The 21533-nt window shown below is 46.0% G+C and overlaps 1 protein-coding gene across 2 annotated transcripts in view; it reads left to right on the forward strand.

Moving 5' to 3' along the window:
* The window catches only part of LOC106901382 (histone H2B 5-like), a 20128-nt gene extending 3442 nt beyond the window's left edge, over positions 1-16686 (forward strand). For both annotated transcript variants that reach the window (XM_014964078.1, XM_014964077.1), the window contains exon 2: positions 11572-16686. In XM_014964078.1, coding sequence (XP_014819564.1) covers positions 11601-11981 — 381 coding nt within the window. In that variant the 5' untranslated portion in view covers positions 11572-11600 and the 3' untranslated portion in view covers positions 11982-16686. The remainder of the gene's footprint in view (positions 1-11571) is intronic.
* The last annotated feature ends 4847 nt before the right edge of the window (positions 16687-21533 follow it).

The raw sequence follows: 21533 nt of genomic DNA on the forward strand, positions 1-21533 counted from the left end.
AAGAGACAGTTTTTTTTCCTTTTTGTCTGTTTCTGCCATCCCCTCCCCAATTATTTTATTTAATAATTAATCTTTTTTTTTTTTTTTTGTCTTTCAAAAAGCGTACTAATAACTGGCTGGAATGAAAACAGCTCCATCCCACAGATTGCACCTCCGCTTTCTGGCAGCTTACCTGACTCATAAAGAGACTGGGGGATTTTATATGCCACCTACATCAACTCAACATTTTCCTTTGTGGTGAGAGTTAATCACCACCCTTGTCATATTATTTCACCGACCCTCTTGAAGATGTGGTCTATCAGGGGGGTTTGTGTATCTTTCAAACCATCCTTGAAACTTCTTGTAGAATAGGGGTGGGCTTTTTTTTCTGAATTTGATGAAAATACACAGGCGGTCCATTTCAATGAAGTTTTCTGTGGTGTTTGTTAAAAACTGGCATTTAAACCAGGATCAGGGAAGAGTTTCCCTTTGCAGAGGACTGACCTCTGACATGAGATGTGCCACCCAAGGAGTTGAGGTGCATCAGCTGAAGGTAGAGGTGCGCTCAGAAGAAACTGTGGGCTTGCAGCCATGATGATCAAGGATTTAAGAGGGCAAAGTTTTCTCAGCAGAGGCCACATTTATATTAGACCAACAGACAAAGTCAGGAAAAATGGACGTGCTTTTGGGCACATAAAATCTCTCCTTATAAACAGTTTGTATAACCTATGTGAATGTGTCTCTTGTGAGAAAAGAGGTTGTATGTAGTAGACATATTTGTCAAGCAGAGAAATGCTACAGGAAAGAAGACAGCAAGGTAGGATTGAGAACAAAAGACAAAGGTGTCAATACAGTAAACATAGTGTGCACAGGAGGCAATGGAAGAAAGGGTAGGAGGAACTGAAAGTCCACCTGCAGGAAGGTGATTAGGAGTTACAAAGAGGACATAGGTTACCCTGGAAAGGAAGAGGAAGCTTGAGCAGAAAAAGGTGTGACATTTTTGCAGAAGAAATGACTGAAATGAGGTACAGGGAGGGCAGGGAGGAAGGAACAGCTGAGATAGCTCTGGAGCTCGCTGTTTAAAGAGAAATCTTTATGTGAAGGAGGGCCAGGGAAAGCATTTGATAAGAGTCTCCTCATTTCTGTGTTGCAAGTTCAGGCTGAATCAAAGAAGAGGAAGGAAAGGAGGAAACCGAAAGAACTGAAGTGAGCCGTTGACGAGTGTGGATGAAGGAAGGGTTGGGGAGCTGCTGCCATGTCGACAGAAAGGGAGAAGTCCTCTTTGGGTCCTCTGTGGGACCTGGAAAATGATTGAGTAACAACGGGGGTACCACAAGGCAGGAGGCAGGGAACATCCCGTCAGGAGCGAGCTGTCTGACTGTACCCAATATAAAGAGGGCTTATTTCCAGTCTTGGTGTGTGTGAGCCTTAAAATGCAGTGCGGACACAGCAGCTCTGCCCTGGAGATGTGGATTCTGCAGCTGGCTCCCCCCTCCTGTTACACCTCCCTTTTTCTCCCACACCAGAATTAATCCCCTTACTCTCTCCTCTCCTGCGCCGTGGGTCGCCCGCCCAGCTCCAGTCGTCCTTCTTATCGATCAGCCTGGCTGATAACTGGGGCACAACTCAAAATAAGGAGTGAGGAGTCACTTGCAGGGATGCACTGCTTGAAGCAGAGGCACTAATTAGCGCTGCGGAGGGCGAGTGCTGCGAGAGGCACCAGCGGGGAGGAGAAGAGCCAAGGGTGAGCACATCATCTGAGGAGGGAACAGGTTGGGAGACCGTGGCAGTGGGGAAACGAAAGGTGTGGAAGCCCTCAGGAGGAAAGTGAGCGTAGGAGGATGTAGCCACGGATGGTTAAAAATAGCAGTATGGTACAGATAATGTGCCACTCCACTGACATTTTAAACCCACTGCCTTTGAAAAACCTGTGTTCTGAAAAGCAAGCCCTATGTTTAATTGTTCTAGTTGCTGCTGACCAGCCAGGACCACTGGCATTTTGGGGCTGTCACTTTGTCCTGCAACGCCCGTTTTCTTCACTGCTGGTCTAGTGATTGCAACCAAGTCTTCAGCAGAGAGCTCTTTGCACCCCTGCCTGACCTAAATACCCATATATCCCTGATTATGCTTTGATTTCTCTGGAAGGGAGATGGGCTTTTTTAGCTTCTGTCAGCCTAGTGACTAGCACACTTAGACCACATGATAATGATGCTGTCACAAGTCAGAGCTAAATTAAAACACTGTTCACAGGCAGTTTGTGTGGTGTGGAGTTTGAGCATGGGTTAGCCTGGCCTGAAGTGTTTTGGTTTTTTCAATGTTTCTGGAGAACTGCAAGCTTTTCGATCCCATGGCTGGTCATTCAAATAATGTGTCAGTCTTTGTACAAATATCACGTGTTGGGCAGGACCGACTAGCAGCAGACCTCCTGGGGCTTTGAACCTGCTGGCACTTGTGAAGGACGTGAGAGAAAGAAGGAAGGAACAATAAAGAAAAGAGTAAAGGAAAAAGACATGCAAAGTGAAGGGCCTCTGTGTTTTAGTAACAATTCTTCAGTAACACAGCAACATAGAACAGAAGGGCATTGTCTTCTTAATGTAGAGCAGTTGCTTGCTATTGCCAGACCCATGTGCTAGAAATCTTAAAAAAAAATAAATCAGGTTTATCTTTGAACTATGGAAGACACAGGTTTCTTCATCTTTCTCCCCTCCTCTGTTGCCCTCATCCTCCCACTTCCAAGTAAGAATGTAAGTGAGGTTCCTTCTTCTTGTCTCCAGTTTCAATTTGTCCATGAACGTACTTTAAACAGTTTATTGTCAGTTCTTGTGCCAGAGTTTACTTTTGCCTTCAATAACTCTTGTGTCCTTAGTGCTCGCCCCTCATCTATTTCTGGAGCGTAGCCAGCCCCCCTCTTCGGTGGAGCTTTGCCGTGCTGTCCCAGACGTGCTTTTCTCCTCTCCTTCCATGTCACTGGCTCTCCATTTTCCTGCTTGGTACAGAAGATGACCTCTAGCACTCAGAGGACTCTCCGCCTGTGGTAATGTGATCTGGTGGCTGCTGCAGAGAAAGGTGTCAGCAGTCCTGGATTGTATTCACCATCCAGTTATTGGATGATGTGAGATCCGGAGAAGGACACTTGTCTTTGTTTCCCCGCAGGCTCCAATAATAGTCATGCATCTCCATTTTACAGTAAAATTGCTATTACCATGCCCATACATTAATTATTAATACACACATTACAATATTTTCAGTATCCTGTAGCAATGAAATGTGACTCTGTGCCACTCGCTGCCCTTTAGCCTGTGGCATGGCACGCGGTCCTTTTGGATGTACCTGTGTGGTACCCACGGCTCCTCCATTTACACTGCCTTCCCGGGCACCTGTACTTTACAGCCAGGATAAAGCAGCTTTCACATATTACTGACTTTTTCATTAATTGCTTGCTTTCCACTAATTTTTTTAAATAATTTTCTGGACTTTCTGAAACATGGGAAATGATGATTGAACATTCCATTAGAAGGAATGTCAGTCCTGATTGATTACAGCTGCACACGTCATGCCCTCACTGGGCTCCTTCTCCCCACGTAAGGGGACAGTTGGTGGTGGTCACTGCCCAGGTCTGTTGAGCGTATGTGCATTAGACCCATATACATGGCATGAAGGTTGGTAAAAAGTTTTGCTAGGCTTGCTTCACCCCTGTTATTAAGGACATGGTAATACGTTGTGATACACCCATCATATTGCTCTTAAAGCCTTTAAATGACCTTGGTGTGATCTTCAGTCCAATTTGGCAATCTAGCTTTCTCCTTCGTTATGGTTTTCTATCCATATGTATCATTCCCAGTCAATGTGGTATGGCCAGTGTAAACATTTTGGGGTACAATCCCTGCTTTTGTTTCTTTTTGCTACACAAGTTATCTGTAGCACTGGAAAAGGTCACAGAGACCTCCTGAAACCTGGGAATGGCACATGTTGGAGGAGGAGGTGCCACATATGTCTGCATTGGTTCCCACATAACTCCTGACTGAACTCAAGCAGCTCTCCTCACCTGGTGCTTCTACTTCTCCTTCTCCCACCCGCTTTCCCCTCATGGCCTGCAGGTGTTGAGCTGTAGCTTTTCATATTTTTGGCATATTTATGGATGAATTAGCACATTTTTAATGGATGCCTATTTCAGCACCAATGAAAACAGTCTAGAATTTTGACAATTCTCCATTGTGCCATAAAATCCATAATAATAGTTCACTTAAATGCCATAGCAGTTCTTTAGGCATATTATCATTACTAGTTTAGAGACCATAGGAGTTATTTAGATACAGCAGGCCAAGAAAGTATATGGTCTTCTGCTTTTCCAGAGAAACTGACATGATGAGGTCAAAGATCAAGCGATTTTTATGGTTTTTTAGGCACAGAGCAATTTATTTTGAATTCATGATTTTTTATTTTCAGTAGCATAGGATGTCATGGAACAAGTAGGGCACCTTTCTGATGTGTAACAGGTTGTTAGTATTACAGACCCCAGTCATCTATGAATTTTTTTCTCACACCCATCTTCAGTTGCTTGTACTTTGCAAATCCCCCAGAAGACTTGTAGAGCTTGTGATGGTGCCAAATAGCTGAGCTGCTGTGACACCTTGCCTGCTTCTCCTGCCCAGCAGGATTGCTCCAGGTCAGTTGGAGGTCCTCTACCTGTAAGTCATAGCAGGTTCTCATCTCTCCCTGCCTTCACAGCAACTTTGCTAAATTAGTCTCAGGACGGGAGTTAACCCTGCACTGGTTGCTGCTGAAGGTTGATCCCCAGTGGGTCCAGTTGAGTTGAAGTGGGATATGAAGGGAACAGAGGCCTGGTGCTTGAGGAAGGAATTCGTGGCAGAAGCAGCAAATCCAAAAAGCTTGTGCTGAAGTTTACGTTGTGTTAAAGTTCTGACCTTTTGATAAAATCCCAGGAAGGGAGCAAGCCTGGTTGTGTTCCCTGTTGGACTGTGTTAGTACTGAGAGCTTTCTAAGGATGGTTGGGAAAATTCCAGTTTCTCTTAAATGCTGGAACTCTTTGTGGGAGAGCTGACCGGAGGGTAATTGCAGCAGATGCTAGTATTGGGTGTACTCTCTTAAACTTTTAAGGAGTATTGATCTACAGAAAGCATCATTTCTCCTTTTTGCATTTATTAGGTCCTGTTGGTCGTGTGTAGATCAGAGAGATTCCAAAGCAGGTAGCTAATGAGTGCTGTTATAAAGAGCTGATAAAAATCATGCTAAAGCTTCTCCAAGTACTCAGTTATTTATTCACGGTAACAAAACCCTGATAAAATGTGGAGTCTGATTTTTATAAAGTGCTGAGCCTCCTGGATTCCAGTGGAAATCAATGTTGGCTGTTGGTGCTAAGCATCTCTAAACATCGTACTTGTGGTTTCAGAGCCAGGTTAAACCCCCATTGACTTCGGGCTCTCCTTTAATCAGAGTAATGACAGCAGTATTTAGCCTCTTGACAGTCATTCCTATTGCAATACTGGGTGCCTCTATTGCTCTGCTTAGCTTATGAATAAGATTTTATTTTCTTTAAAAAATAGGTGTATATTCTCTGCAGAGAGCTCTGATTCAGAATGCTGTTCCTTACTTTATACATAAGCATCTCTGATTGATGCTGACCCTGAGAAGTACTCGCAGCTTGAGCAGAACTTGCACAAGTTGCACAGTTGTTGGTGGTCAAAAATGTGTTTTCTAAAATCATAAATGGAAATGCTTGAAAAGAGAAAAGAAAATATTACTGTAAGGAGTATCCTCTATGGAGCTCCCAGGCAATGTGTTAATACAAGCAATGATGAAGATGGGTCAAAGAGTTAGCAAGCCAGTGTATCTCGGTGCTCTCTCTGCTTGTAGTTCATCTAAAGCTACACTTTGAATATTGTGTACCTGTGTCAGGGACTGAGTTTGTTATACATTAATGAGGAGGGGACATCTTCAATTTTAAAATATTTTCATGGTCCAATATGCAAGCATAAATCTCTCCACTGGAAGAATTGCATCTATGCATTCAAGGTTAAAAGATAGCCATTGAAATGGTAACTTTACAGGAGCAATCATATAAAATGCAGCAGAGCATGTGGGATTGGGGATGGGGCCTTATTATTGATACTGGATTACCTGGGAGGAGACCTAGCATCCCTAAACTGATCTTTGTGCCCCTCCACCATGGGAAGAAATCAGGCATTTCAGACTAGTTTACTGTATTCTAGGAAATTCTTCTCCTCGTTACTTCAGAAGAAAGCAAATATTACCTCAGCATCACATGCCAGACAACATACCAAGACAAAAATTCTTTTCAGTCCAAAGTATGACTATCGGTTTTTGCACATGAGGCAGCATCACCGATGTCTCACGGTGACTCATCATGCTTCTGGTCTGCTTTGCTGCCTAGGCAGAGATTGCTAGCAAATAACCATAAATATCTGCTTGTCTTGTCAGTTATTACCATTTAGTGGCACCTGTTGGATGAAGGAATTCTTGTTTAACAACTTCCAGGTATGGAACAACTGGTAGGCATGTTATAAAAGGGAGGGGATTTGCAGTTTGCAGAAATGCACTATTCCAACAACAGTCATTTGCTGGCATCTGGTAATTTGTAAACTGTATTTGCCAGATCTGCTGTCTGTGCTATTACAAACAATTTGGAGCAGATGAATCCAGCAGAAAGCCTTTTCCTTTTGGTGGAAACATTCCCTAATTTGTTGCCCTTCTTTGTGTTCCAGACAGAGTAAAACAAAAAGCAGCAGCTAATTTATGTTTCTTGATGTGTAGGATTAAAGCCAAGTTTTCTTTATTTTATACAGCAAGAGAAACTAAGGAAAGGGACAATAATTGGACAGAACTAACAGGACATTCCTATTTAAAGGGCATCAAGATCGTGTTGTCTCATTTACTCTAGCAAGGATTAGAATAGATCATCAGAAGGTTAGCAAATATCAGAAAATGAGATGTCTGAAAGATGGGAGCTTGAATTTTGCCTACAAACGTTTTAATTTTTCACCAAAACTTCCTAAGAACAAAGTGTCGCTTGTAGAAATGTAACTTTTGTGGTTGATTAGGAGATTCCAGCAAGGGAGCAGCCTGCTGAGCATGGGGATTGACAGTGGATGCCACAGAGCTTGTCACAGCAAGGACAGCTTTTAATAGGAAAAAGAAGGAAAAAATCCAAGTGCTGTTTCCACCCCTGCATGAGGACAGGTCCAAAAGGCCAGTAATAATCCCCCCCATGGCCACCCATGCACAATGCTGGCGCCAACTTGGCATTGGTCCTACAGACTCTGCAGCAAGGCCAAAAATGAACAAAACTGCTGCAGGAGCTTCCCTGCCTGTCTCTCTCTCCATCAATCCATCAGGCCTGGGGAAAACCAAGACAGCATCAGGCTTCACATGGGATTTCTCAGCAGGCCTCCTCTCCCATTGCAGATCTAAGAGGCTGTGGTGATTTGTATCTTTGAATATGTTTTCAGTTCATTTTCCTTTTAATGATGCTGAAGAAAGGGGTGTCAACACAGAGGAAGATGTATCTGTCGCTCCTCACCGCTCTGGTTTCTAGCAGCAGGCAGGCTGCTGCTTGGAGCTGGCGAGAAAAAATACTGTGGTTGGTTTCGCTGTTGGTTTTCTGAGGAAGGAAAAAATGCCAGCACTAATAACTCATTGACTTGGAGCATATAAAACTGTAAACAAAAAAAATGATCCCAAAGATCTTCCTCAGAAACCTGAAACATTTCAAATGTCACCGTGATGCTTCAGAGTGCCTCCTTTTGCTTGGCCATGGCCTGTGTCCCAGGGTGGCTTGGACCTGGAGATGAGCACCATTTCCCCTCCTTAGGGGTCCTTGTGGGAGTCTCTGGCTGCAGTATCCCATAGGAAGTGTCCATTGAGGGAATATAGCTGATAAGGCATGTTGTAGGCGAGAGGTACCCAGCTTCAGTCTCCAAGAGTCACAGAATGGCTGAGGCTGGAAGTGCCTCTGGAGACCATCTAGTCCAGCCCATGCTCAGGGCAGGTTTGGCTGTTGTGGGTTGCTCAAAGCCACATCTGTTTGGGTTTTGGGTATCTCCAAGGACGGAGACCTTACAACTTCTCTTAGCAATCTGTGCCAGTGCTTGCTCACCCTCATAGTAGAAAAGTCAGTCGTGATGGCAACACTTCCAAACACAAAACTCAATAATTATTAACTTAAAAACTCTTCGGGTTTTCTCTTTTTTTTTTTTTTTTTTTTTTTTTTTTTTAAAAATGGGGGTTCCAAAAAAAAAAAAAAAAAAGAGGAAAGGTGGTTAGGTCAAATTAAAAAAAAAAAATAAAAAAAAAAAAAAATTAAAAAAAAAAAAAGGTGATTTTTGGCAGATTTTAACACTTTTCCATGCGCTTGGCGTTTGTTTTCATTAAAACAAAAAAACATTTTTTGAAACAATGTTTTCCCTCAACAAGCTATCCTCATGGACCCTTTGAGAATAATCCCACTGCTTCTATCTTCATACCAAAGCAGCACCTGCCTGTGGATTGCGTTGCACTGTTGACAGAAGGGTTGGTGATACTGTCAACCATTATTAACATTATTTATTCAGCACCTGGCAAACGTAATTGGGCCCTTTGTGCTAGGCACTGCCCAAACAAACTGGGAGGAAGACAACCTGTTCCTAAAGAAGGTGTTATTTACCTGTTAAACAGTAGGTTGCAAAGAAGTGGGTGGAGGGAAGCGAGGACACCAAAGCTTTTGTGCTGATTCTGAACTTTATCAGCATTACTTCCCTCATGGTGGAGTCTCCGTCTCTGGAGACGTTCAAAACCCGCCTGGACGTGTTCCTGTGCAACCTGCTGTAGGTGGACCTGCTTTGGCAGGGGGGTTGGACTAGATGATCTCCAGAGGTCCCTTCCAACCCCATATCATTCTGTGATTCTGCACATGGGAGAAGAGCGAGATCCTGGCTGTGCTACCCAAGAGCATTAGGCAGTCAAATGGACAGAGATGTCCTGTAGGTGTGGCCTTTTCCTGGAGACATATGAAATCCCTCTGGTGCCTTTTGGATCCTCTATTCATTTTTTAAAAGCTGCAGTATGAGTGCACTTAATACATATTTTAGAAGGACACACTTTTTTAAAAGCCTAAGAAATAGTCATTTACATTTTTCAGTTGCAGTGTTTTTCAGTCAGGAAATTAGCTCAAGAGAAAAAGGAGCAAGTGCATAATTATTTCTTCTTTTGGAAAAATGCCTTTCCACTGAAAAGACATATTTTTGAGTCTGCAAACAAGAGCAGTAGGGGATTTCTCTTACCAATGTTCCTTCCCAAGTAGAGGAAGAAAAATTGTGGTTTCACCAGGGGAAGAAAATGCAGTGTTTAAGGGGGCAGGTGTCAGAGTTTTGAAGGATGTCCAGGACTTTTGGAGCAGTCCAGCACTTGCCCTTCCAAATGCCTCCACTGGGAAGAAAGCTGGAAGAACTAAGGAAAGGGATGAAGTGGCAGTCAAGCAGATAGTCCAGTGAAAATCATGTCTTTGGGCATTTTAGAGAAAAGGTAAGAAACTGATGTAGGAGGGCTTGCCTGGGTAGTGTCAACTCAAAGCATTTCTGTCCATGGTTTTCCATCTAGCTCAGCTCACTTGGCCTTGAAGCTTTGCCAGTTCACCTGAAGGACAACTACTCTCACAACATGCCCATCTTCCTCTTTCCATGAAACTGCTTTTCCTTTAACTTCAAAGAGTCGGTAAAATATGTTAGTTTCTGATTGCCAGGTGGTATAACCAAATACATTGCAACTACAGGTTTCCTGAAACTAGGCAAAGATATTAATGTTCATAAGTCAAAGTCAACTAGAAGAAACAATCAGCTTTTGATACATTTGTTTGTTTTTTTCTTTTCTTTTTCTTCCTTTCCTCCATACCTTATTGTTTGGTTGTGAGTTATTCCAGGGGTTTGAGAGGGTTTTGTATGTATTTACCCAGTTTTAGTGGGTTTACTTTTAATATATGTATGCCTTAGTCATGAGCAGTTTGAGGTTCTGGTGCAGCAAGGAGTCGGTGGTGTGCTTGCAGCCCGTTACTCTGGCCTTTTCCACCCAGTTAGACAATATCCCATTTTGAAATGACAAAATGCTTCTTTTTGCAAGATGAAGCAAAAGAAACTTGAACGGGTCTCTCAGGCCTCGCAAAGGCAAAACTCCCATTAATGGCAAGGAAGAAACTGCTTTGCTTGAGGAAAAACTCAGTGCTAAGGACACTGGTGCTAATTTTTGCTTCTGGCCAGGCAGGCGTTTTGGAGGGCTGTGGTGGAGATGTTGTCTCCCTGCTCCCGAGCATCCTGTGCAGTGCCAGCCAACCCTGGGTGTTCCCTGACTCAAAATGCTCAGTGTCACCCTTTGCCCATCCCCTGCCAGACCTTGCGGCTGCCGGAGCCCGACATTGGTTCCTTGTAGGGCAAAGCATCTCATGGTCTAAGGATTTAGAGCCACAGAGGTTTTTCACGTAGTTTGGAAGCAGGAGCTGGTATCCACCAAGATGTGGGCACGTAAATCCAGTCTCAGCATCAAACAGGTTGGCTCCCACAGCTGCTCTGTCTGGATTTGGTTGCAGGTGTGGGCAACAGTGGAGAAATGAGGCCAGGAGGGAGGGTGGCATCTCCTTCCTTCCCAAGGAGGAGAGGTAGGGCTGAGCATGCAGTCATCACTTTGGCACAGGAACCATTTAGGTCTCTCTCTGGTGCTCTGTGTGTGCAGACCATATGTTACATCCCAGCTTTCTCTCTCCTGTTTACTTCTACCCGTTTTCCCATGTGCCATCAGCCCTGGGGCTCTTTTTTCTCTTCTAGTCTCTCTTGGCCAGCAGACTGTAATTCCTAGGTCATCTTCAAAGGAGGCACAGAGCAGTAAAAGCCCAAGCCCTGGGGTGATGCTGGAAGCGCATCCTCCAGCAAAGCCCTGGAGAAGCCTTGCCTTTCAAGGGGCTACTTGAAATACTCTCTGAAACACAAAACCGTTTACCAGGTTACAAAAGAGTTATTCCATTGACCCACGCAGTAAAACACTTGTAAATATGTAGTATAGAGGAGGCACCCAGTATGATGACCATCTTTCTGTTACCGTATTTTTGGATGACAGCAGTCAGCTGTCTATTGCAGCAAATAGTCAGAGTCTATTGGAGATTGTAATAACCATATAAAATAATTTTTACCAGTCTCATATATGCAGTGATAGCTTCCAACACTCTCCAGCTCGTTCCGGCAAGATTTAGTTTAATCCATGCTGCAGTTACTGTTTTTTTTTGGAACAGCAATGTTCTTCTCAGAAATGCATTCTCCCCCAGCCCATATTTACTAAGTGGATGCCAACTAGGCCTGGGTTCAGCAACGTCTACAAGGCCGGTGTTACAAGGATTTAAACAGAAAACAACACAAAAGCATACACAAACCAGAGCAGTTCTTGCTGGCAGTTCAAAAATGCTTGGCTGGGGTCATGGGGTGTCTGTCTCGGATTCAGAGGTGTCACTTGTCTCCGACTCAGTCTTTCATCTTTGAGTTAAACTATACTGTAGAAGAGCAAAACAGAATTTGATTTTTTTGTTTTCTTTCCAAGCAGCTCCAGGGCCCAGAGAAAGAGCTTTCAGAATGCCGGAGCCAGCGAAGTCCACCTCTGCCCCCAAAAAGGGCTCCAAGAAAGCTGTGACCAAGACCCAGAAGAAGGGTGACAAGAAGCGACACAAGAGCCGGAAAGAGAGCTATTCCATCTACGTCTACAAGGTGCTGAAGCAGGTCCACCCCGACACCGGCATCTCCTCCAAGGCCATGGGCATCATGAACTCCTTCGTCAACGACATCTTTGAGCGCATCGCTGGAGAAGCCTCCCGCCTGGCCCACTACAACAAGCGCTCCACCATCACCTCCCGGGAGATTCAGACGGCCGTGCGCCTGCTGCTCCCGGGAGAGCTGGCCAAGCACGCCGTCTCCGAGGGCACCAAGGCCGTCACCAAGTACACCAGCTCCAAGTAGCCGGGCCACCACCTCTCCGATGGGACCTTGGAGCACCGGTCCCTCTGTGCAAGCACAGGTAGGCAGCCGCCGTGCGGATAAACGTCACAGCTATTATCCACAGCAAATTCACAGCCTCGGGATGGGCATGAGAAGCTGCCTGGTGGAGGAGGAGACAGTGATCTGGGTGTCGGCTGGTTTCCATAGTCTGTCTGGGACGTGTGACGGGTTCTGCGGGACTGGTGGAGGAGGCCTCTGCTTTCACATCTCATCCGAAGGACTGACCGGCTGCGGTGTATCCAAACTCTCCCCTGTGCTTGGCAAACATGCATGTTGGGTGCTGGCGGGGGAGATTGGCATCCGCAACACGGAGAGCCTGCCTCTGAAGTCTTCCTGTTTGGCTGCTTTCTCACAGTCACTTGAGACAGGCAGCGAGGGGTCAGGGCTGGTGTCCTCTCCCTCGTAGCCCAGATCCATCCTGGCACACAGCAGCACAGCCCACCCCGTGCTGGCAGAAACGGCATCGACAGCTCCCGGGCACCGGCTGTAGGATAAAATCCATACTGATTCAACAGCTATCTGTGCTTGAACGCCCGTCTCAAAGAGCAAGCCCGGCAGAGACAGATGCCCAGGCTGGTACCAAGCGCTGTTCCTCCTCGTTTCTCCTGATGGATGAGCCATCGAGCAGGCCGAGGGTGCCGGTGCTGGAGCTGCTTGCTGCCTCCCTCCTTGCTCCAAGGCAGACGGACGGACAGGGAGGGGTGTTGGGACTGGGTGGCTTCCTTCCCCGGCTGCTGCTTTGCCCGCTGTAGGACTTGCTTTGACGTGCAAGACGTTGCTGATTCTGCTGCTTTTCAGAGACTTTTCCTGCCTCAAAGCCGCCCGGGTGCTCCCTTCCCCCATAAGCGCGGGCGAGACGGGGTGGTGCCCAAGGGGGTCCCTTCTCCTGCGAGCGCTGGGGTGGTGCAGGACAAACAGCACAGACGTGTCAGGAGGGGACTAAGGGTTTGGGAAGGCATCTGGAGGGGGAGCAGGGGTGGTTAATGGAGTTTGGGGAGAGGGAGGCTCCCGGCAGAGATCCCTGCGGGCGGCTCACCTGGCCCTGCCTCCTTGCTTTATTCATCCATTAGAAAGCAAAAGCAAAAGCCAGGGCTGGGTGGATATATAGGGACACTTGCCTGCATCCCGTGATATTTTAAAGATTAAATACTTTCAAACTACTTCAAATACTCCCCACGTCTTCTCCAAGTCCACAGTAAGGTGAGCAATAATAAATTCCAGACAAAAGCCATAGAGATTAGTGGAGGGATGTCTCGGTTGCAGGTTTATCTTGCCCAAACTGCAAGTGTAGAACTGGTGTGAAGTTGCAGCTTCCTACTCAAAACACAAAATTAGCCAACATTTTTTAAAAAATACCAAAATCTCTGGTAGGCAGTAGCACTCAGATAAAAAATATTCACGTCTAAAATAACAACTGCTTTCTACAGCTTTTTCTGTAAATATAAAAAGGCAGCAAAGACACAGGATCCAAAACTAAGTGCATGTTCTCCCCAAACTCCAAGACCTTGCTTTTGATTGAAAGGTAGATTCATATCCCGAAATAGCAACCTTGCAGTACATCTCTCACTTTCCCCTACATTTATCTTTGTCCTGTTTCTTTATGCTTTGAGAGTGATGGGGACCGTTACCAAATTTATGTTGCTTTTGGAGCTGAAGGACTCTGCAACTCCAGAAGATTCGGTTATTTCTTGTTTTTATAACAGTGCTGCAGTCCTTTTCCAGTTGGTCTGAGGAAAGGAGCGCATAGAGCTGCTCAACCAAGAGCACCTCAGAAACCTGTGAGCAGTGTGGGGTCTCCTGTGGTCTCTGTGCAAGAGCGAAGGTCAAGTCGCTTATGGGCTGCTCCCATCCCCCTGCTTTGCATTTAACACCCCACACCCAAAAATGAGCTTTCCTCCCATAGTTTGCTGGGTGCTAGCACACAGCCGTGTTCCATACCCTCATGCCAGCAGGAATCCCCAGCGATAGCTTTCAGGAAGAGCCAAAGCTGTCTCCCCAGGTGTCAGCACCCACAACGAGCGGGTCCCAGCAGCAGTACCTGTGCTCAGAAGCGTTGCTAACCTGGACCACATAGCCAAGACAACTTGGGAGGTGACAGCTTAGCACTTCCTTTTGTTTTTTTAATCAAATAGTCAAAATCAGATACCAAAGATGAAAATGCACCTGCAATGGGTGCAATGGGCTAGAGTCACCATCCTCGGCCCCTCTCCCACCAGAAATCAGACAGGAGATGATGCAGAAGGGGAATATAGGAGTGAAGGGCTGGCTGGCGGTGCTGGAGCTTTCTCTTCCAGTCCTTATGAGCTGCAGGTCAGAATTCATCCCCTTAAAGAGTCCTCCTGAAAGCAGGAATTCAGAGTGCAATAAATTCGCTTCAGTCCAAGCGGTATGTACGAGCCAGGACACACATCTCCTAGGATTACCAATACAGCCTCTAAATCCTCGCTCTTCTGAGCAGAGCAGAGTCCTGCTCCAGTTTCAGCAGGCTGCAAGAAGTCAGGAAAATAAAATGAGACGTTGTCCCTCCAGGGTCTCCTGGGCAGCTCGGGGAGCCAGGGACAAGGCTGGGTGCTCAGACGCGAGCCGCTGGCCCCATACACAAGCTCACAGAACTGGTCTCATTTTCTTCTGCCACAGTTGCCACTCTCCATTTTTGGAGATTGTGTCAGAGAGAGGAGAAATGGCAATTTAAGGCTATAAAAATACTTGAAGGCTTAAAGAGGATTTTTATATTGTCTAAAGCCGAGTGACTGAGACTGTCATGTCCACCCATTTATAGTTTAGGCTGTCATTTCACACATCATTTGCTCTTCACTCTCCCTTTGCATCATTTCTGTACTTGCCCCTGACAGTGGATTAGGAACTGATCCAGGTTAAAATGAACCTTTTTTTTTTTTCCTTTCTTGCAAGGTTTGTTTTAACCTAGTTCTGGTGGCTGCTCTGATCTGTCACTGTCAGACAGAGACTTGTGCCAGCCAAAAGAAGGGCTGATCCAGGAAAAGCAAGGCTGGCATAAGCTAGGACTGCTGCAGAAAGCTGTTGGGAAATTAATGGCCCTAGTGTCAAAGAAAAATGAAGAAAGGAAATCTGTGTCTGCTGCAGTGGTCCCGTTAGCAGCAAAGATGTGGCTTTTAAATACACCGCTATGGGTGTTACCCCTGCAGTGTCCCACAAGCAGTTCCTCTGACGCTGGAAATCAGACACGTCCCATTTCTGCAGATCTCAGGTGTTGCAGAGAGGCAAGGGAGCAGGTTGGGAAGGGCACTCTGTGCCCACGCAGCCACCCAGCTGCAGTGGTCGGAGGCTCCTTGTTCAGCAGGCAAACGGAATGTGAGGCAGCCTTCCCTTTCCTTCCCTTCCCCTTCCCCTTCCCCTTCCCCTTCCCCTTCCCCTTCTCTCAGTGCCTGCTGCTCTGCAGGAGCACAATCACAGCACGGCACTGGGAATTGTTTTGACTGTGATGAGCTTGGGCTGAGCCTTAATAGTAGAGGCAATAGTCAGTGGTCTGAAAGTTCAAGCATCGATTGTCCACTCAGTAATCTGAGGTGGGACATATTCCACAGTCCCCTGTCAAGGGGATTCGCTGCAGAAGAGGAGTTCTGCACTTCAGGATGTGTGCTTTTAAAAAAATACGTATTTCCAGCTCTGGAATTGATAAAACACTTTAAAAGTGAAGATAATATACTGAGTCCCACTGTCCCTACCTGATTCCTATTGCAATCCCAGAGGCATCTTGGGGCCATTCCTGTGTTTCACCAATTTTAAAAAAAAAAAAACAAAAACAAAAACAAAAACAAAAACAAAAACAAAAAAACAAACTAAAACCAAACTGCAGATTGAAAGTTGGAAAAGGAAGCTGAAAAAGAATAATACAGCCTTGATACTAGTTTCATATTAACCCCATGGACATAACTGCACTGTCTTACTTGTTGTAATGCACAATTTAAGAGAGAAAATAAGCTACTATAGATCTACTCCTGATACTCCATCCTGCTTCCCTAGAATGGCTTAAAGTCCGTCTGCCCTTCACAGCAGAGCCCAACCTGCAGAAGAACCAAGGTCCACACACATGGAGGTTTGCTCCTGCTCGGGACAGACAGGTCTTTAGTCAAGCACCGGGGAAAACGAGTAAAAACAAGTGTGGAGGACGAGGTGCCTGCTGCATGTCCAGGGAAGGGACACCTGAGCAGAGACCACTGAAGAGCCCTGCCCAGAGGAGCTGTGTGGCTGTGTGCCCGGGTGGCAGGCAGCCATGTGGAGGTATCCCCAAGTCCTGGCCACCCCTGGAGTCAAGCTTGCCATGGCCTCTGCACCCACCTGAGCAGTTGTCCCATTGTAGCATTTCCTGACAGTTTACATCCAGACCAAATTGTTTACAGGGAAAAGGAAGAATGTGAACTAAATCATAAAAAATCACTTGCTGCCAGAATTTCGAGAGTTCCCTGGGACCAGCACCTGGGGAGCAATCTCTCGTGCTTATTCTCCATGCATGGTATCTTGTGGGCTTACGCACACAGAGTTCTTCTGACAGTGTTACATCAAGTATGATCTATGTTACATTACTGCTGCTGTTTTATGACCAATCTTGCTGCTAGTTACCTGTTTTCTGTTAAAGGTATAAATAAAATGAAAATGCCAACCTGTTGAAAGTCAGGTGAGACCCAGCTGTCAGGATGTCTTTGTTTCTGCCCTACCACCAGGGTCCCCCCAAGCCCTACATTTCTCTTTCTCCATCATATTTCCTCCAGATCCAGGGTGGGAGCAGTCACCCTTCCAGCAGAGATGGAGCCTGGCTGGTCCTGGCAGAGGGTCAGTCAAAAACCAGAGCCATCCCTCACTGAGGGGATGTCACGAGCTGCCACCGTGAGTCCTCACAAGATGTCACCTAGCCCACACATGGGCGCAACGTGAGCATCTGTGTGTTTTCAAGCTGTTCCAGTGAGCTTGTCCCCAACAGAGCCGAGCCTGCAACCTGTCCTTGTCACACTCCTGCTTTGGGATGCTCAGTGCTTGGCACCCGTCCTTTAACCCCACAAGGGGCAACAATTTTGACTTGCACAGACTGACTGAGCACTCTGAGATTCTGTGCTTGGAAAAGTGGTTTTTTACACATTCCGGACTACCGTTTATCTGAATTAACAATTGCTGCCACTAGAAACATCTTTTCGTGGACTATGAGAAGTTATAAGCAACAAACATGGAATTAGATGTAGCGTCTGAAAACCCAAAGAAGAGAATTATCTTCCTTTTAAAGAATGATTGGTAAATACACTCAAGAGAAACACTTTCCTGCTGGACATCAGCATCATAATGCACTCACTGGAGCAGGAAATGCCTGTGCCGTGATAGACGCCGTGTGCTGGAGAAACAAGCTAAGACTTCAGATATGGAATAGAACAGAAATCAGAGCTAAAAATATTTAGACTCTCTTTAAAGACAGACTCATAAGCTTAACATAATTAGGGGAATGCAGTATTTGGAAGAAAAAAAACCCCAACACCTGGCCCTAGGGAAGACCCAAACCAGGTTACAACAGGTAGAGTATAACACATGGTCATGCTTCTTCAAGATGTTGGGAGATAGCTATTTTTTTTTTTAGTTATTCAATTATTCAATTATTCTTTAGTTATTATTGACAGGTTATTCAAAGATTGTTAGGTGGACTTGGGTGCCACATGGCTAAGGCTGTTGGAACCAGATACAAGAACTCAGGGGCATCAAAAGAAACCAGGAGAGAACATGGTTTAAAATTAAGTAAAAAGGAGCATGCAACAGGCAGAGCACTTATTGAGCCCTTTGCCAACAAACGTTGGAGGTGTTACAGTTTGGTTCAAGAACACATTAATGGAAGGGAAATCCATTTAGAGTTGCTAAACACATTTACACTGTGTTGGAAATTATTAGAAGCTGGGAGAATAGGAGGGCATTACTATACGTGTCTGCCCTCTTCCTACAGCTTTGCTTGCCTGCTCTCTCATGGCCACAGCTGGAAAAATTGGGTTGGATGCACCAAAGGGCTGACCCAGGTTGTCTGCATAACTTCATGTAAAGTCTCCCTTGACGCTGTCAAGTCTACCCATGAACTGTGGAGGGTTTCAGGCAGTTTTCTTGGGCCTCTGATGCTTAGAAGAAAGCGTAAGACAAACGTTTTTATCTTCCTTTCCTACATGGCTCCTCCACTTGCCTTCGTGTTTATGTGGATTGTGTTAGCCTGGCTTACATGAAAGATGTGAGAGATGGTTTGTTTCTAAAATAGTTAGAGTTAATAAACACAGATGGTGTGAGAAAGAGAGAGGAATGGAACTTCTGGTTTCTCATATAAAGGGAAGCTGTTCTCAAAAATATTTCTCATTTTCTTCCTTGAATCAGTTGATTTAAAAAAAAAATTATACACAATTTCCTGTCTTTTATTGTCCATAATGCTAATTCCCCCCAAAACCAATCTCTTACAGAATTCATTCAGAAAAAAAATTCTTACAGATTTAACTGCAAGAATGTTGTATCAGTAATAGAAAAGGGAAAACTGGGGAAGGACTGGGAATGGCTGGGTGTGAGGCACCAGAAGGGACCAAAGGCTGGAGACTACAAGTGAATGCTGTAGGAGTGTCAGGCGCTGATGGGACCTCGATGAGGAGCCCACCAAGATGCCAGCACACGCTGCGAGCAGCTGCTTGGGACACAGTCAGGAAGCAAAGGGCTTGGAGTGAATCCTGGCAACTCCCGGGGTGGAGCTGGGTGGACAGTGTGGTTGCTGCCGGCAGCTAAAGGGTAAAAAAGGCACGTCTGGAGCCAGCACGTGGTCACCAACCTAAGAGGAACCCAGGAAATTTGATGAGGACAGTCAAAGTCTTTGTGAAGATGGACACGGCATCCTGGTGTCTGCCTGCAGTCAGACAGCTCGGGTACACCCATCTTGTGAGTGCGTGGGTAGGAGAACGTGAGCGTGAGTGACTCAAATCAGCAGTGCTTTAAAATAAATTCACATGCCTATAAGGTGATAAAGTCACCCTCCTATAGGGACCAGCAGTGCGTTTGCTACGCTGTAGTAGCTCATCAATTGTTCACTTACATCCAGCTGCTGTGCACCTCCCCAGTCTGCTGCCCACTGAACCTCCTCCCGTGCAGGTGAGGGGGAGCATTCTTTCTACAAACTACATCCAAATTTGCCAACACTGAACCAAGTGTCCAACACAACTTTTTAAATAAACCAGGAGGTGCTTCTGACCTAACCTGCCCCATGGGCTTGGACATGTCCTGGTGAGTTCCAGGCTGCCTCTGAGAAACATAGCTACAGACAGGAGAGCCATGAGTGCTGCTGATAGAAGCACTCAGTCTCCTCTCTTCACCTGAGTCTGGGAAGACCAACAAAAGGAGGGAACATAAGTGCACCACGTCCAATTTCACAGAATCACAGAATCTCAGTGGTTGGAAGGGACCTCCGAGATCATCGAGTCCAACCACAAAAAACAAAACCAAAACAAAAAACAAACATAAAAAACCCCCACAACCACCACAAAAACAACAAACCCAAAACCACCACCCACCAACTAAACCCCACACCCACAACCCCATATACTACACCCCACCACAACCCAATAATCTTGGGCACTAGAGCATGCCCTGAAGAGCCACGTCTACACGTTTCTTAAATACCTCCAGGGATGGTGACTCCACCACCTCCCTGGGCAGGCTGTTCCAGTGCTTGACTAAAGTGAAGGAAATGTGAGGGTCCTATGGCCATTTATGATCTTCTTTGTGTAGGCTTTCTGTTTCTTTGGAGTGCTGCAGTACTCAAGGACTCCCAGGAAGCCTGGTCTTGCAGGCACTGTTGGAAACAGGCTATTCAACTGCTCCATCTCAATAAAACCTGCCCTTGTGGGAAGCTTTCTGAGACATGGCTCACTTTTAGCAAAGTGGGAAGCCTGCGACGGCAGGGGCTGCTGGTAGATGGTTGCTTTCATTGAGAGGTTACTTTGTTGGGTTGAGCCTTTATCCCGTAGCCAGTTCCTCCTGTCGTCAAGGTAATAAAAAGTCACATTCAAGTGCTGATCTTGGAGATGTGGCATCCTCCCATCTCCTCTCACAAGCTCCCTGCAATGCCACATCTGTACGGTCACACCCGCGTGAGCTCACGTTAAGCCCGTAGCGCTCCCACGCTGACTTGCTCTCTGGCCCAAACTGCAGCTTTGAGTGGGAAACTCGGTGGGGGAGCAACATAAGAAAATACAAATTTATCCCCCCACCCCTTTTGCAGCCGGTGTTGTAGCGAGAGGACCCAGACACCTCTCGCCGCAGCTGGTCTCGGCGAACAAAAGCTGCCTCGGTGGGGTCCACCAGCAGCCCCTGGCCACTTGGCAGGAGAGAGACACAGCTCTTTTTTAACCAGGATGATTCAACACAAAGAAGCCTTTATAGCTCAGCAGCAGGCATCTCGCGCCTCTTCTCATCACGCCTCTTCTCAGGTTTTAAATACAAGGGGACAAAAGTTCTTACAAACCCCTGATTCTGTCAATTCCCTCAACATATGCCTGTAATGCCAGAAATGGCATTTAAGTGTCTTTAAATGGAAAAGATTGGGAATCACGGGACACCGCATGCACTGTCTCTCTTTCAGAGCCAGCATCTTCACCAATATTCTGTAATAGTCTGTATTTGTAGGGCAGGATCCTGAACAGCACTGAAGGGCAGCAGAAGAAAGCTCAATGCAAGCAGCTGTGCGCCGTGAAGGATGAGGAGAAGGTTCTCCACGCCAAAGGGTATCACAGCAACTGGGAGCTCAGCCATATCTTAAAGGGATTAGAAGTGCGTAGAGGGCAAAAAAAATTTTAATAACAAAAGGCTAAATAGATGCAAGCTTGCAAGCAGTGGTAGCTCTTTGCTTTATAAGAAAGTTACACCAGATACAAAGGCACAGCAGGAAGTCTTGCTCCATCCTGCCCGCTGCTGTGGGGCTTGCAGCGTCCCCAGAAACAGCCCAGACCTGTCAGCCCTGGCCAGGAGCCTCCACTAGGTAGAGGCAGAACAGAAATTCATGCCCCTAAGTGCCCTATTCACATGAATAAATAGTCAGTTCAGAAAGGAATAGTCAATTTTTGGAAGTTTTCCGTCTGTTTTGTTTGTAATTTACGATTTGGATCGCACTTTTCATGTTTTCTTCAGGGGTTAGCCTGGCTGTGGATAACTTTGATGCTCAGGTACACACTTGCCCGTGTCAAGATCTGAGCAGGCAACAGCTCTGGAAGTGACCTGGAAAAGCATGAAGTCAACCTAAATACCTGCAGTTTTGCTTCTGGGCAAAAAAAGACGCCAAAGCATCTGTGCCTGTCCAAGGATGAGCAATTTTGTACTGATACTTAACCCTGATGTTCTTCCAGTTTCTCCCTAGCAAGCTGGTTTAGGAAAAGCCAGAGCAGAGAGCCGCTGCTTGTTCATTTCATGCTATAGTTCAGGAAAAAAAAGCAAACCAAACAGTTACCTTGATTCCTTTCCTCCCTCTTTTTGGATGAGTGGGAA

This window comes from Calidris pugnax, unplaced genomic scaffold (genome assembly GCF_001431845.1).
Source record: "Calidris pugnax isolate Ruff unplaced genomic scaffold, ASM143184v1 scaffold44, whole genome shotgun sequence".
NCBI classification, from domain to species: Eukaryota; Metazoa; Chordata; class Aves; order Charadriiformes; family Scolopacidae; genus Calidris; species Calidris pugnax.